General features: G+C 41.8%; 1 protein-coding gene across 1 annotated transcript in view; it reads left to right on the top strand.

The window, feature by feature from the left end:
* Positions 1 to 16,686, top strand: part of Patronin (calmodulin-regulated spectrin-associated protein patronin) — a 760,252-nt gene that overhangs the window by 183,311 nt on the left and 560,255 nt on the right. Inside the window, exon 4 of the mRNA XM_067151814.2 lies at positions 7,457 to 7,690. Coding sequence (XP_067007915.2) covers positions 7,457 to 7,690 — 234 coding nt within the window. The remainder of the gene's footprint in view (positions 1 to 7,456; positions 7,691 to 16,686) is intronic.

Here is a 16,686-nt window from a genome sequence, read left to right as displayed (position 1 = left end):
CGATGGATGAAGCTGTACGCATAAACCGGCTTCGGTGGTGGGGTCATGTGAGGCGAATGGGGGAGGATAGGTTACCTAGGAGAATAGTAGACTCTGTTATGGAGGGTAAGAGAAGTAGAGGGAGGCTAAGACGATGATGGTTAGACTCGGTTTCTAACGATTTAAAGATAAGAGTTATAGAACTAAATGAGGCCACAACACTAGTTGCAAATCGAGGATTGTGGCAACGTTTAGTAAATTCTCAGAGGCTTGCAGACTGAACGCTGAAAGGCATAACAGTCTATAATGATTATGTATGTATGTATGTATGTATGTATGTAAGCATTGTGTTGTTTCAAGATGTATTAAGTGATATAATCTTACAAGAAATACCTCTTTGATACCGGTACTGTTTTAATTGTCAAGGAAATTATCCCAAATGGTTACAATCGTAAGGGTTTAGGAAATCGGGGACCAATTGAAAATAAATGAATTCACATAATACTAGCATTTGATATATAATGTTTCAATCCAATCATATTTAGATTCGAACTATTATTTTTGTTTATATTTATTTTCACTACTCCATAGAACTGCCAGGGATTATTGTGTAATGTTTCAATTTTGTTAAAAATAAATAAAAACATTAATACCAAACCAAACAAACACCATGGCGCAACAGCCCCGAAGGACCATAGCCTACCAAGCGACCGCTGCTCAGCCCAAAGGCCTTCAGATTACGAGGTGTCGTGTGGTCATCACGATGATCCTCTCGGCCGTTATTTGTGGCTTTCTAGACCAGGGCTGCTATCTCACCGTCAGATAGCTCCTCAATTGTAATTACATAGGCTGAGTGGACCTCGAACCAGCCCTCAGATGCTGGTAAAAATCCCTAACCTGGGGCTCTAGGTAGGAGGCAGGCACACTAACCCTACACTGCGGGGCCGGCAAAAACAATCTTGGCTATCTTATTCATGTGGTTTACTTTTAATTATAGTAACTGTTCCAGTAATAAATATGGAGGCCAGTATTAAGATAAGTTTGCGTTTGGTAGATCGTAGGTTTAAACCCCACTGTCGGCAGCTCCGAAGATGGTTTTCTATGGTTTCCCACTTTCACACCAAGCTGTACTTTAATGAAGGGAAAAAAAAAAAAAAAAAAAAAAAAAAAGGAAGAAAGAAACATCTGATGTAATTTAAATTTACAAACAGTATTTGCACTACCTGATCAGAAGTATCCAGACACCTATCTGAAATTTCATTTAGACTTCACCCGTGTCACGTTCCCTGTTATTAGACATTAATATGGGGTGGATCCACCCTTCACCTTTATGACAGCTTTAACTCTGCTGAGGGCAATTTGAATGAGGTGTCTATGGAATGGGTTCCGTTGGGTTCAGGCCAGTCAATTTCAGGAAACCATTGCCTCACAGATGAGCTTTATGACAGGATGCATTGTCATGCAAACAGTCTTCATCTCTGAACTGGTCCTCTACTGTATGCAGTACACAAAGGCTTGAAATGTGTTTATATCATTCCATTTCTCGAGCTCAATAAATGGACCACACCTTAACCATGCAAAACACCCCCATACCATAACACCACCTCCATACTTCACTGTTGGCACTATGCATGTAATGTTCTCCAGGCATTCGCCAAACCCAAACAAACCCATATCAGATTGCCATTCATTGCTTCAAATAACTAGTTTCCAGTCATCCACTTTCCAGTGGCGTTGTTCAAGCGTCACTTAGCACTGACTTATGAGCATCAGCTCGACTATTGCACCCCAATCTTTTAAAATCCTGACGCACAGGCGTTGTGCTGGCTGGACTGCTGGTAGCACTTCACAATTCAAGGATTGATTCCTTCCGCTGATTTCTTCAGATTTTTTACATACTCCCTCCACAATGCTCGACAGTCCCTCTATCATGAAATGAGGTCTGTCTGGTCTTGGTTTAGCTGTGGTTGTTCCTTCACGTTTCCACTTCACGATCACATCACCAACAGCCAACCTGGGCAGCTTTAGAAGGGTTGAAAAATGTCCCTCATGGATTTGTTACTCTGGTCACATCCAATGAGTAGTCCACATACGAAGTCACTGAGCTCTCTTGACTGACCCATTCTGTTTTTGCTGCTTCTCTACCGACAACAAAACACTGCTTGCCTCCTTTTATTCTGGCAGGTCCTCCCCTTGTGACATCTACGGTTCAGTTCCGCATTACATAGTGGTGTCCTAATACTTTTGATCAGGTAGTGTATAACCGAGTCGAACCTGTGGTCTAGGGGTAGCGTTCTTGCCTTTTGCTCGGAAACCCTGGGTTTGATTTCCGGCCAGGTCGGGGATTTTTACCTGAACCTGAGGGTTGGTTCGAGGTCTACTCAGCCTATGTGATTATAACTGAGGCGCATTCTGATGGTGAGATGGCAACCCTGGTCTAGAAAATGAAGAATAACGGCCGAGAGGATTCGTCACGCTGATCATGCATCACCTCATAATCTGCAGATGGTTGCTCGGTAGGCCAAGGCCCGTCAGGGATGTAGTGCCATAGGGTTTGGTTTGGTTTGGTTTACTTATATCTGAAGTAAGAAGTAGTATTAAATTTCTAGGTCATACTTTAAGATGGTTCATGGTGTGGGTTACTGTAGTCACGTCCTAGTTCGTGAACTATGAGCAACGGCTGAGTGGTCTAGTCAGTGGTCCTGAGAGTCGGGATACCAGTTGCTATGGATTGGGAGTGAGCAACTCAGACATATTCTGAGCCATGGCCTTGCTTGTGCTCAGGCAGTTAGGGCTATACAATCCACCGGTGGTCCCTAACCCGTTAGAGGAGAGATCCTCACTTTGGACTATGTGTAAGTAGGCTAGCATCCTGCTTCATGAATTTACCGAGCTCAGAACATTTTAAGCAAGCCTCGGACCTATGGGAGTAACGGAGTCCCACTCCCATTTGATAGGTGAGGGACACCTTGGAAACAACTTGGCGAACGAAATGGAACTCAATGGGGAGCTATCAATATTAATGGGGCTTATGGAAGAAAGAAGGTAGAACTGGCTGAGTCAGCAAAGAGGATGCATCTGGATGTGCTAGGAGTAAGTGATATTCGGGTAAGGGGAGATAACGAGGAAGAGATAGGAGATTATAAAGTGTACTTGACGGGTGTTAGAAAGGGAAGGGCAGAGTCTGTGGTAGGGCTCTTTATCAGGAATACCATTGCACGCAACATAGTTTCTGTTAGACATGTAAATGAGTGAATGATGTGGATAGATTTGGCAGTTGGAGGAATTAGGACGAGAATTGTGTCCGTGTATTCACCATGTGAGGGTGCAGATGAGGATGAAGTTGACAAGTATTATGAAGCATTGAGTGACATTGTGGTCAGGGTCAACAGCAAAGTTAGGATAGTACTAATGAGCGATTTCAGTGTGAGAGTTAGGAATAGAACTGAAGGATACGAAAGGGTGATTGGTAAATGTGGGGAAGATATGGAAGCTAATGGGAATGGGAAGCGTTTGCTGGACTTCTGCACTGGTATGGGTTTAGAAGTTACAAATATATTCTTCAAGCATAAGGCTATTCACTGCTACACATGGAAGGCTAGGGGTACCAGATCCATAATAGACTATATCTTAACAGATTTCGAATTCAGGAAATCTGTTGGGGATGTATGTGTTTTTCGTGGATTTTTCGATGAAACCAACCACTGTCTGATCTGTAGTGAACGAAGTATCTCTAGGCCTAGAATAGAGAAAGTGAAATCTGTCTGTAAGCGAATAAGGATAGAAAATCTCCAGGACGAGGAAATTAGGCAGAAGTAGATGGATATAATTAGTAGGAAGTTCTGAACAGTGGACAATAAGCAGGTTCAGGATATAGAAAGAGAATGGGTGGAAGAAGGAGGAGGAGGAGGAGGAGGAGGAGGAGGAGGAGGAGGAGGAGGAGGAGGAGGAGGAGGAGGAGGAGGAGGAGGAGGAGGAGAAGAAGAAGAAGAAGAAGAAGAAGAAGAAGAAGAAGAAGAAGAAGAAGAAGAAGAAGAAGAAGAAGAAGAAGAAGAAGAAGACGAAGACGAAGAAGAAGGTTTCTGCACAGTAATAAAGAATCTTATGAAGGGAGAGAAAAAGGAAATGAACAGTGTTTTCGGTCATTAAGGTGAACTCATAAGAGTACCCAGGGAATCACTGGACAGGTGGAGGGAATATTTCAAAAATCTTCTCAACGTGAAAGGAAATCTTCATGGTGGTGTCGCGAACAACAGAGCTCATGCGGAGGAAAATTATGTTGGTGAAATTACGCTTGAGGAAGTAGAAAAGGTCGTAATTAAACTCCATTGTCATAAAGCAGCAGGAATAGATGAAATTAGACCTGAAATGGTGAAGTATAGTGGGAAGGCAGGGATGAAATGGCTTCATAGAATAATAAGATTAACATGAAGAGTTGGTAAGGTACCTTCAGATTGCACAAAAAGAGTATTTGCACCTATCTATAAGCTAGTGATGGGCATATCGAATGTTTCCTGCTATCGATTGTTAAACGATAGTCCAGGAGCACAACCGAATGTTTTTATTCGATAGTTTTCATTCGGTTTCCGAATTGCTGACATTCGTTACGGTAGTTACTAATTACTGCAATATGCACGCTTGTTACAGTGCACGGTCTTATATTTACTCTGATCCTTGCAATTTCGGCTCCCACAAGATCTGTGCTAATCATTAGGAACAATTTATAGAATACTCATTAACATTATGGACACTGGGACCACGTAGGCCTACTTATTTTAATATGAAATATTTAATAGTGCACTTGGTCAGTTTTAGGTTAGGCAATCTCTCTTCGTAGGAGGAAGTACAGTAAAATACATTTTTATTTATTTAACTGGTATCATGTCAAACAATATACATGTGCAAACAGCCGTTAAACATAGCTCTCTTCAAAGCTGTCGTAGATTTTCAGATACTTACATTATATTTTAAAAACTGCATTTTAACATGAAAAAATACAACCAAACCGCGAACTAAATGAAACACACATGTAATAGAGCAATAAGCATTTATATGTGCAGTCACTAATAATATGTCGTGGTAAAAAGTACATAAAGTAGCTAGATCAAATGTTTTCATTCTGTGCACATAGAACAGGTTAGGATAACTAAAACAACATATCAAACTGGAGTATAATTAATCAGACACTTAGGCTACCACTGTCTTCCTATAATCAAAGATTTTTGTTCAGGAAAATGAAAAGATCTAAATATTTTGCTTTCAGCCTGTTTCTTCTTTCACTCATCTGGCCAGCTTTCAAAAATATTCTTTCTGCTGGAACAGATGTTGCAGGAACTGTGAGATATTTCTGTGACAATGTGTATAAGAGTTCCATGGCAGATTTGTGTTTCATCCAGAATTCTGCTGGACAGGGTTTTTTTTTTGTAATGGAGGGAATAATATTTACGGACCATCATTGGATAATGTTTAAAATACGGGCGCGATAGTTGCTCTCCTAGACCGTAATACTATTGCATTGGTTCCTATCGTTTCCGTTACATTTGACTTACGTACTATCGTTTTGAGCGAAGTGAGAGCAACTACTGCAGGATAATTCAGTATCATATAGACCGAATGAAACATCGAATGTTGTTGAAAACAATCGAATGAAACGGTAGTTTGAGACTATCGAATAATTCGATAGTTTTCATTCGGAATGCCCATCGCTACTATAAGCTAGGGAACAGGAAGGATTGCAACAACTATCGACGTATCTCATTGATTAGTATACCAGGCAAAGTATTCACTGGCATCTTGGAAGGGAGGGTGCGATCAGTGGTTGAGACGAAGTTGGATGAAAACCAGTGGGGTTTCAGACCACAGAGAGGCTGTCAGGATCAGATTTGCAGTATGCGCCAGGTAATTGAAAAATGCTACGAGAGGAATAGACAGTTGTGTTTATATTTCGTAGATGTAGAGAAAGCATATGACAGGGTACCGAGGGAAAAGTTGTTCACCATAGTGGGGGACTATGGGATTAAGGGTAGGTTATTAAAATCAATCAAAGGCATTTATGTTAACAATTGGGCTGCAGTGAGAATTGATGGTAGAATGACTTCTTAGACAAGGCTGTAATCTTTCACCTTTGCTGTTAGTAGTTCACATGGATCATCTGCTGAAAGTTATAAAGTGGCAGGGAGGGATTCAGTTAGGTGGAAATGTTGTAAGCAGCCTGGCCTACGCTGATGACTTGGTCTTAATGGCAGATTGTGCCGAAAACCTGCTGTCTAATATCTTGTAACTTGAAAATAGGTGCAATGAGTATGGTATGAAAATTAGCCTTTCGAAGATTAAATTGATGTCAGTAGGTAAGAAATCCGAGAGGATTGAATGTCAGATTGGTGATACAAAGCCGGAACAGGTCGGTAATTTCAAGTATTTAGGTTGTGTGTTCTCCCAGGATGGTAATATAGTAAGTGAGATTGAATCAAGGTGTTGTAAAGCTAATGCAGTGAGCTCGCAGTTGCTATCAACAGTCGGCTATTCTGTAAGAAGGAATTCAGCTCCTGGACGAGGCTATGTTTACATCGGTCTGTTTTCAGACCAACTTTGCTTTACGGCTGCGATATCTTTTTCATAAGTTAGAAGTAACAGACATGAAAGTAGCAAGAATCATTGCTCGTACAAACATGTGGGAACAATGGCAGGTGGGTTCTCTGAATGAGGAGATGAAGGCTAATTTAGGAATGAACTCGATGGATGAAGCTGTAGGCATAAACCAGCTTCGGTGGTGGAGTCATGTGAGGCGAATGGAGGAGGATGGGTTACCTAGGATAATAATGGACTCTGTTATGGAGGGTAAGAGAAGTAGAGGGATAACAAGACGACTATGGTTAGACTCGGTTTCTAACGATTTAAAGATAAGAGGCATAAAACTAAATGAGGCCACAACACTAGTTGCAAATGGAGGGTTGTGGCGACATTTAGTAAATTCACAGAGGCATGCAGACTGAACGCTGAAAGGCATAACGGTCTATAATGATGATGTATGTATGTATTTTGAGGCCATGAAGTGAATGAGTACTTTGGTGATCCCAGTCATTGACTGTTGTTGAACTGTCATTAATTAATTTTTTACTTCTAAAAAAAATCATATGTACAACAGTTGAGTTTTTGCATCATCGTATTATTAAACAGTCTTCTTCCATTGGAAGAAAGACACAGGCCCAGTTCCCAAACCAGAGGAATTAACCAGACTGCTGTGTGATACTACAACAAGTATATTTTGAGATTTCTTCAATGTTTAACTATGAGAACTCTTATTTTGTTCTTTTCCTTCAAACTTGACCACTTTTTCCCAATACTGCTGTGATTTTCTTGCTTAGTTGAAAGCTAGTTGTGATTTTAAAGTCCCCATTCATTTCTTCTTCAATCATGTTAATTTCTGTAGTTTAATCAGTGAAATTGGAATTTGATGGCGATGTCTAATGTCTTGCAGAGTGCTCACATGGCAGTTATCGAGGCCATGATGGTACTGTATGCTAAAGAGGTGGTGACGCCAGACCGTGTGGTTGCTGCCATTCAGCGGTTCAGCCATTCATTGACTCCTAGTCCTGTCGATACCTTGCCTGCTGATCATGAAGAGGCACTTGTTTTGTGGGTGAACAGGGCCTGTGCTGCGCTTAAGCAACGTATCGAACAGGAATTGGATCATGCTGATGGCAAGGGAGATGTAAGTATTTCAGCTCTGAGAAAGTATAATTACTCCTAATTAGATAATATGGGCATTTACTGTTATTTACAGAGATTGAGAATTTTCAAGATGGTATCAATATATTAATTACTAGTATTCATTTTAGGAAAATAATGCAATTATCTGTAGTGGGTGTTTGGATTAAAGATGTACGATCTGCTCCTGCTCAATTGAGGAGTACAATGAGGTTGAACCGTCAGTCCCACTTTCATACCTGACCTGCACGGAACTGAACTAGGGGATGTGGAGTTTCGTGTAGTCTCGTTCTCATAGTGGATTAAATCCAAGTAAAAGTAAAAGAGAAATAACCAGAGAGGGAAGAGTACAAAATCAGATTCATTGCTGCACACATCACGTCACGAAACTCTGTACGTCACACTTTATCAGCAGTACTTTCCACTGCACACATTTTCACGCGCTATAATAGTCCCCTCTTTACCTCCTTGAATACCTTTCTGTCATATGTTTATTTGCACATGCTTTTATGATACATGATGTTGAGTCACTTGTTCTTGATATTTAATAATAATTTCCCCATCTTACGTGACCTGTTTTCCCCCCCTTTTTTTCATGATTTCTCCCAGACATATCCACAACTGCTTCTTTATTGGCATTCTTGCCTTTTGCATAGCATCAAGGAGGCTACACTTTACTGTTGATGTATCAATATCAAGTCTAGCAGCCAATAAATCTCTCTGAAGAGCTTTGCTTGTTTTGTGATGATGCATCTTACTGTATCCAAGTTGAGTGTTATCAGTCTTATACTAGTGAAACACATATTATTTACATGGATATGCCATACAAACACCTTACATACAGTAATTTGGGTGATCTTGATGTTTAAATGTTCGGTAGTCTTTTTCTACACTTCATTATACGTTTAAATATTCAAACTTAAGAAGGCGTTCCCTCTTGAATTATTTACACTATCTCAGATTTAGAGGGGCGCTTCCTCTGGAATTATTTCACTCTACACTTACATTAAATCACACACATATTTAATCAGTATGGACACAACCCCGCTGTAAATCTGTTTACCCGCCGAGAATTTATATATTCAAATTGTATCAAATTATGATATAAGTCTGCTAGAATCGGATGAACTGAAATAGGCAATTTACACTCCCAATCCTTTGAAAGTCGCGTTACAACACTTCCTTAAGTTAAACGTTGCCAAATATGCAGTATAATAAACACGCTCATTTCATTAGGATTTTATCAATACATATATCAGGACATTATTTACACAACGTTGCTACCTATGGACAGGCACTTAGCGACTTCAATACCAGACATCATAAACAAAGTATCATAGCACTACCTGCAATAACTGGACAAGAATATATACATTTCACACACACACGATGAATCACAGATGGTACAAGCCACCCGCTGTTGGTAACAGTGAACATAAACTTTCACTGTCTCCTGGAACGAACCCAGGATCTTCTGACACGGGGTATATCTAACCTGGAATTCCCTGCACGCTATAAGTAATTAAGAAAATAAATTGGGGGGATCCTTCCTTTAATGCTCATTTGGGATCTCTGCGACGTTGGCTCTATTTAAATTAACACACGTAATCTCTGTGCCGAAAGGAAAGAAACTCGCCACTTGTATCTGTTCTATTTCACTGAAGAAAACGCCTTCACTCCCCCGTTTAAAGGGGCTCATAAAACTCCAGCTGTTAGCTGCCCGTGACACACTTCCAAAGAGCGGTCCACTAATCCTTCTCGGACAATGGTTTCACGGCAAATAATCTATCTCACTTCTTTCTCTCGGGCCACAATGGCATCACCACAAATCTCAGCCCTATATCCGGCCGTAATTAACATATTCACATCGCGATATGCACCTCGCGTATCTTAATGACAGATTCCAAGGGAACTTCACATTTTCATTTCACAGTATATATTATGGCTACAGCCTGTCCAGCCATCTCGTTTCTCCTTTCGGTACATCGACCACGATGCATATATAATGATGAACTCCTACCACACGGGTCCAAATTACCTTACGCATTCGCGAACTAATTAATTAACGATGTAAGATACCCACTGTCTCGATGTCTTGTTCCAGGTGCCTTAGTTACTAATTAGGAGGGATCTCTACCAGGTGAAGCGCACCAAAAAAAAGTGAATTACTGAAAATCTTGATGACTCGTACATGCTATGGAAAGATGATAACTGGAGTCATTTTTACAGAATATTTAAGCCCTCTCTACTTGACAGCGCTTCACACTTAATTAAGCCAAGGTCCTTATAATTACGTCATGCATTATCGAACCCGTATACAAGGATGGAAGTAAAATATGGTCGTCCCAAAACCATGATGAAAGTATTCTATAAAAGACCCAAATAAAAAATGAAATTATTATTATTATCCCTCTGAAATGGCGTGCTTGCAGTCTACGTTACATCTATGTGAAAAATCTACATATTTACAATGGGACACGACCTTCAAAGATATAAATACTTGGAAATGTACTCAGCCTTCTGGATACCACGTTCACAGCTTTACAGGGAGAGACGTTCTCTGCTACCAGGCGAAATTTCGGCAAACAGCTAGATGACTCGTTCACTCCGGTACACAGGCAAAACTTTGGCATTCAGCTGTGTTACCTCTACTACAGGGGTAACACTAAACAAGGCACAAGCACAGTTAAAAGGGGAAGGTAAGAGTACAATACACAATATAAGAAAACACTACACACTTGGAAAAACAGTAACTAGCCTTTACGCGGATCTCCAACAAAACAAGTACGTAACTATCAGTAGGGCCAACTAGTGAACGACAAAACGGGAAGATGGAAGGGCTGGGAACCTACCAAAGGCATGGACATGGCTTAGATAGCGGATTCCTAAATGAATCACCGTGATCCTTAGTTTTTAAAATATTATTTACAAGATAATTCTACATATACATTCCAAGTTATGAGCTATAAGTTCAGTGGCATACATGGGTTATTCGTAGCAGTGTAAATTCAAATTACAAATCAACTGTACATCTAGTTACCAATGCAGTAGTACAATGCAATTTACAGGTTATCCAAAATCTAGCGTACCTAAAGTGATACAGAACTATCGGAGGCCAATCCCAAGGGAAATACTATTAAACTACAATATACATATTTAGGTGAAACCAAACGGGAATGCCTCGGAAACGAACAGGTAAGTCTAGCTGAAAAACTAAGGCGTCATAAGTATATAACTAATTTGGTGAATCTAGGCGAGGTTAGGGCAGACTCCTGTATGAAAAGCAAATCGGAACATTACGGAAATTTTAGCAGGGACGGAATTCAAGAGTGCTTACCCGAGGATTGTGCCATCCCGAAAACCGGAGGGACGTCATCCAGACAGGCTGCTCGCAGACAGATAAACCGAGACCGACAGAAATCAGGATACAGAATTTTTTTTTTGAACACTACCTCGCTCACTATATATAGGAATTACTGGCCTTGGAGGCAACCAATCAGCGTGCACGTGTTCCCTATCGCCACCTAGACTCACCAATCACAACCTTACTTTCGATCGAGAACTTAGACTAACATTCTAGAATACGCATGATCGCGAAAGTCGTATTTTTCCAGAATAAACATAACACACTTTCTAGAACACATACCAACAAAGTAACACACCCAGTACAAAAGTTATGTAACTTTCTAGATCTTTCCAGGAACTATAGACAGAGTTCTACTATTTACAAATGCCTATGTTACAACATTATACAGTACAGGTTAGGTCATTAAATTATCTTATGCTCTACAAATAACAGTACAGGTTAGGTCACGATAAATAAAACATTATATGATACTTCGCCAATAAAGTCTTAAAAAAAATTACATTCCACTCATCCTACATAGTTCACTGGTAACATCTTCCTCCCCCGAAAGTCGAGCCCTGCTCGACCAATAATATAACATCACTGGGGAGCAAGTGATAGAACGTTTTCACACAGTACCAATAGTGAAGGTACATCACTTTAACACACACGATTTCTTGAAGTAGCCTTTGCGATAACCAACCAACACAAACTGTCACATAATTTTCAAAAATAATATAGATCCACCTCTTGAATAAATATCACAAAATCCACATGGATTGTCACATTGCACTTCAAAATGCCTTCTTTCACATATGATTAGACAATTTGTAGTCTGTCCACCAAATCATGTACACCATACTTTCTTCCAAATTCTAGAAATACCAAAACTCCTCACTTGTTGCTACCACTTTTGCACTAATTTCCCACAACAGTCACAGCACAGCTAGGGCACAGGTTCTTGCCGACACGGCCGTTTGACGCTAGCCTCCATTCAATGTCAGTCCAAACCCGACACCTAGGCGAGATGGAGTTCAGAGGTCTCTTGCACCAAATAAGCAGAGTTGAGACACCGTCCAGTCCGCCTGCCACCAATAGGACATTCCCCGCAGGATAGTGGTGCCGGATGGTGACGCCCAAAGCACACAGTGTGCCTCCCAATTTGGCACTTCAGGTTGCTGCCCGAAGAAGCTGGTCACTGCAGCCGCTGTAACACACACAAACCGCAGCAGACAGGGGAATACTTTGAGGTAAAAGTATGCTGCTGGGCTCAAGATCTCGCGTAGAGTCACGCGATGGGTGGCTTAATAACTATGCAGTAGGGACTCTCCCTCGCACACCAGGGATATTAGGGCACTAGCCCTGGGGTAAGCACTGCTATCTACAATTCACATGACCAGATTATGGTGGGGGTGAAAAGAAACTACAGGAGGGTGCCCTAAACCTGACCGTAAAAGGAAGAAAATTCCAAGTAGTGACCCTAAACTAAAACTTATCTAACTTATAATACTAAATCGATTACACTAGAGGATACCTAAAGTATTCACTTACACAATTACTTACAACTAACTTACAATAAAACTTATTATTATCTTATAACCAAAACCTTATAAATAACCTCACAATAAAATTATTTTATAACTAAATTCTTACAAATAACTTACAACTAAATCTACAAGGTCACCAACAATGGTATTTACCCTTCCCTACCAGACTTAAGGTACCTTGATCTGGGAGAGATGTACTCTGCTGATCCTTTTCCTTTCGGGATCGCTCACCAATAATGTCACCGGGGTGAGGAACTTTAAAATGGTGCAGGGACCTCGAAATCTGGGGGCCAACTTACTGATAACATGGTCCGCAGCACTACTTACGGGATGTGTTCTAATAAATACCTGGTCACCCACAGAGAGATCGTGCGGTCTTCGCCCGTGGTTGTAATTACGCTGGACCTTAGCGTAATAAACCTTCAAGTTCTTTCGTGCACGGTGCCAATTAGCTCGGATCTTTTCTGGGCTGGCATCGTCGGGCAGAAGATCATTAATTGACCATAGGTTAGATAGAGGAGAATTTGGAGTAAAAGCCAACATCAACGAAGCAGGGGTTTGCTTGTGGCTTTCATGGACAGCAGTGTTAAATGCAAATGACAACCAATTCAATGAGGAATCCCACTTGGAGTGGTCTGAGGAGTGATAAGCGATTAGGGCAGATCGCAGGTTACGATTCACTCTCTCAGCATAATTGGGCTTCGGGTAATACGGGGTAGTGGTTACATGAGCAATGGATAGATCAAAACAGAAATTCCGGAACTGGGCAGAAATAAAGGCTCTTGCATTATCACTTACCAAGAATTGACAGGGTCCAAACGAGGCGAATATCTGTTTCAAACACGAGATGGTGGTGTTGGCGTTAGCCATCCGAGTGGGGAACAGCCACGTAAAACACGAAAAGGCGTCAACACACACGAGTATGAAACGATGACCATTCCGAGATCTCGGGAAAGGACCAATATAGTCTATGAACAGTCTTTCCATGGGGCGAGAAGCTTGCTCAGAAGACAAGAGACCTAGACGAGTATTCGGGGCAGGTTTACTGATGTTGCAAATCTTACAGGACTTGACAAGGGTACGGATCTCACTATCCATGGATTTCCAAATAAAGTGATTACGAATCTTTTCTCTTGTTTTGAAAACGCCCAGATGACCGCCCACTGGGGATTCATGAAAGTATTTGAAGAGAGCCGGGACCAGGTTAGTTGGGACTACAATTTTGGGTCTCTGCGACCACGAGCAGGACAACACAAGACCATTCTTAAGAATATAGGGCTTAACATGCTCACCGGATTTAATCCTGTCGACAATGGCTTTTAACTCAGGATCATCCTCTTGATGTTTGGCAATATCCTTGAAAAGGAAGGGAGAGTCAGTGAGAACTACATTGACAAAAGCTGATACTTGTTCGGGAGATGAGTCTACTGGCTCGGATTGAGGGTCAGAGCTGTCTGGATGGAACATTCTACTGAGGCCATCAGCCACAACGTTTTCCGTGCCACGAATGTGGCGGGTTGAAATTGGAAGGCTGAGATGCGCACTGCCCATCGTGCTAGACGACCGGTCTTTCGCGGCTTGGCCAGTACCCAACTCAACGCCTGATTGTCAGTTTCCAGATCGAAAGGGAGATGTTCCAGGTACATTCTGAAGCGTTCTAAGGAGAAGACAACAGCCAGGGCTTCCAACTCAAATGGAATAATTGCGCTCAGCAGCATTTAGGGCACGGGAAGCATAAGAAATAGGACGACGCCCTTCTTGAAATTCCTGTAGAAGAACTCCGGATATGCCTGAGGAAGAGGCATCAGTCTGAAGGATGAAGCGTTTAGAAAAGTCTGGCATAGCCAGTACAGGAGCGTTACATAAGGCGGATTTCAAGTCCATGAAGGCTTCACGTTGGGCATCACCCCACACATTTGGCATCCTTTCTTCTCAAATCGTTCAATGGAGCTGCACGTTCAGCAAAATTAGGAATAAACTTGCGAAAGAAATTCACCATGCCAATGAATCTGGCTACAGCCTTGACGTCCTTTGGAGGGGGAAAATTCTGGATGGCGGCAGTACGAGACTGATCGATTGCGACACCCCTCCCCGACACGATATGTCCTAAGAAGGACATCTGGGGTTGTGCGAAGGAAACCTTGGATGCCTTGAGGGTTAGACCTGATTTACGCAGTCTTTCCAGCACTTCGTTGAGATGGAGTAGGTGTTCCTCGAAGGTTTCGCTGAAAATTACGAGATTGTTCAGGTAATTATAAACAAACTTGAACTTAATGTCCGATAAGACATAATCTAGTAACCGTGTAAGGACAGCCGCTCCAGTTGCTAGGCCAAAAGGGACGCGTTCGAATTCATATAGGTTCCAATCGGTTGCAAATGCAGTGAGATGCTTGGATTCTTCGGCAAGGGGTATCTGGTAATAAGCCTGATTTAAATCGAAAGTGGTGAAAATTTTTGCATTAGCGAACCAAGAAAAACTAGAGTGCAAATCAGGCAGTGGGACAGATTGGAGGACTACCTTAGGGTTCAACATCCGATAGTCCACTACAGGCCGATAACCACCTTGTGGTTTGGGAACCAGAAACATTGGAGAAGAATAGGCTGACTTGGAAGGGCGTATCACTCCATCAGCGAGCATTTGATCAATGATAGCCTTCAGGGCTTTCATTTTGGGAGGTGACAACCGGTACGGAGGAGAGCGAACAGGTATGTTATCCGTAACCTCAATTTTGTATTCTAATACATTGGTGACACCTAACCTGTCGGTGAAGACATCAGGGAACTTATCGCAGAGTTTCCTAAGTTGATTGGCCTGCTCTTCGGGTAAGTGATTAAAATCAAAAGCCTTGGGTTCATCGGAATCTTCAGGAACAGCGTTAACGTGGCAAGGCAGAATAGGGGAGCGATCATACAGCTCAAAGGTTCTTGCACAAAATTTAAAATGGAATCTGTTGAACTGGAGGTCCAAAATCATGCCTGTTTTAGCAATAAAGTTTGCACCCAATATGAATTGGCAGGATAAATCTTTTGCCACTAGCACTGGCATTTTCCAGGTGAAATCACGGACTCTAATCTTGACCTGTAGGGACCCTACAATATTCAATGAATTGGAATTAGCAGTATGGCATGTTAAGGACACTGGTTGTAATGTAGGTAGCTTGCAAACAGTTTTCATAGAATCATACCAGGTCTTGCTCATTAAGGTGACACTACTCCCAGAGTCTAGCAATGCACAGACAGGTTCATTATTTACCTCTATGCATAAATATGGTAGTTTACAAGAAGGTATGGCAGAAATCCTACAAGATTGTAAGAAATGAAGACCCGAGTCAGACTGGGAGCAATCATTAGCCTCAGCATTAAGTAAATTAACCAAGGTACAGTCATGATCGACAAGACAAGAAGCCATGCTTTGGGATTTGTCATCAGAACCGGCGGTTAGTCTTCTAGCACTACTATGGTCTGGGGGTCCAGAGCCAGAAATGTTATGTGGGCACTGCCTAGAGAAATGCCTAGTTGATCCACAGTTACGGCAAGAAGTATTGGTAGAAGAGCCTCCGCCCATCGCACGTTTCCTATTGCCTAATGTCCCGGCCTTGGGACAGTCCCGCCTGAGATGAGCCGTGGAGCCACAATTGAAACATGAACGGGGATTTTAGAATCCTGAGTAGGGGGTACGGTTATAGGAGGTGGGGCTAATGCCAGGCGTAGCTGGTCAGCATATCGAATGCCTTCAGCGGACACTGTAACTGCTTCCAACTGGGCGAATGTTGCAGGTCGGGGTGAAAGAGCCAGATATGATCTATAGTTGGGGGCGAGACCTTCAACTACGTTGGCATCAATCTGAGCCTCTGAATAGTGGAGCCGGAAAATCTTAGCTTGGAGCTTAATGTCTTGAACATACTCGGATAGTGACTCATTAAAATGTTGTACTCTAAAATAGTGCTTCTGCACTAATGCAGACAAGGCACGAGCAGGAATGAAATATTCAAGAACATGGGCATGAAATTGATCTACTGACCATCTTTCAGTAATGGCCCTGACAATGTGCTCAGAAAGAGCTCCAGAGACATGTGGGTATAGAATTTGAAATACGTTGTCATTACT

The sequence above is a fragment of the Anabrus simplex genome, chromosome 7, assembly GCF_040414725.1.
Source record: "Anabrus simplex isolate iqAnaSimp1 chromosome 7, ASM4041472v1, whole genome shotgun sequence".
Taxonomy (NCBI): Eukaryota; Metazoa; Arthropoda; class Insecta; order Orthoptera; family Tettigoniidae; genus Anabrus; species Anabrus simplex.
This window is presented reverse-complemented; position numbering and strand designations above follow the sequence as displayed.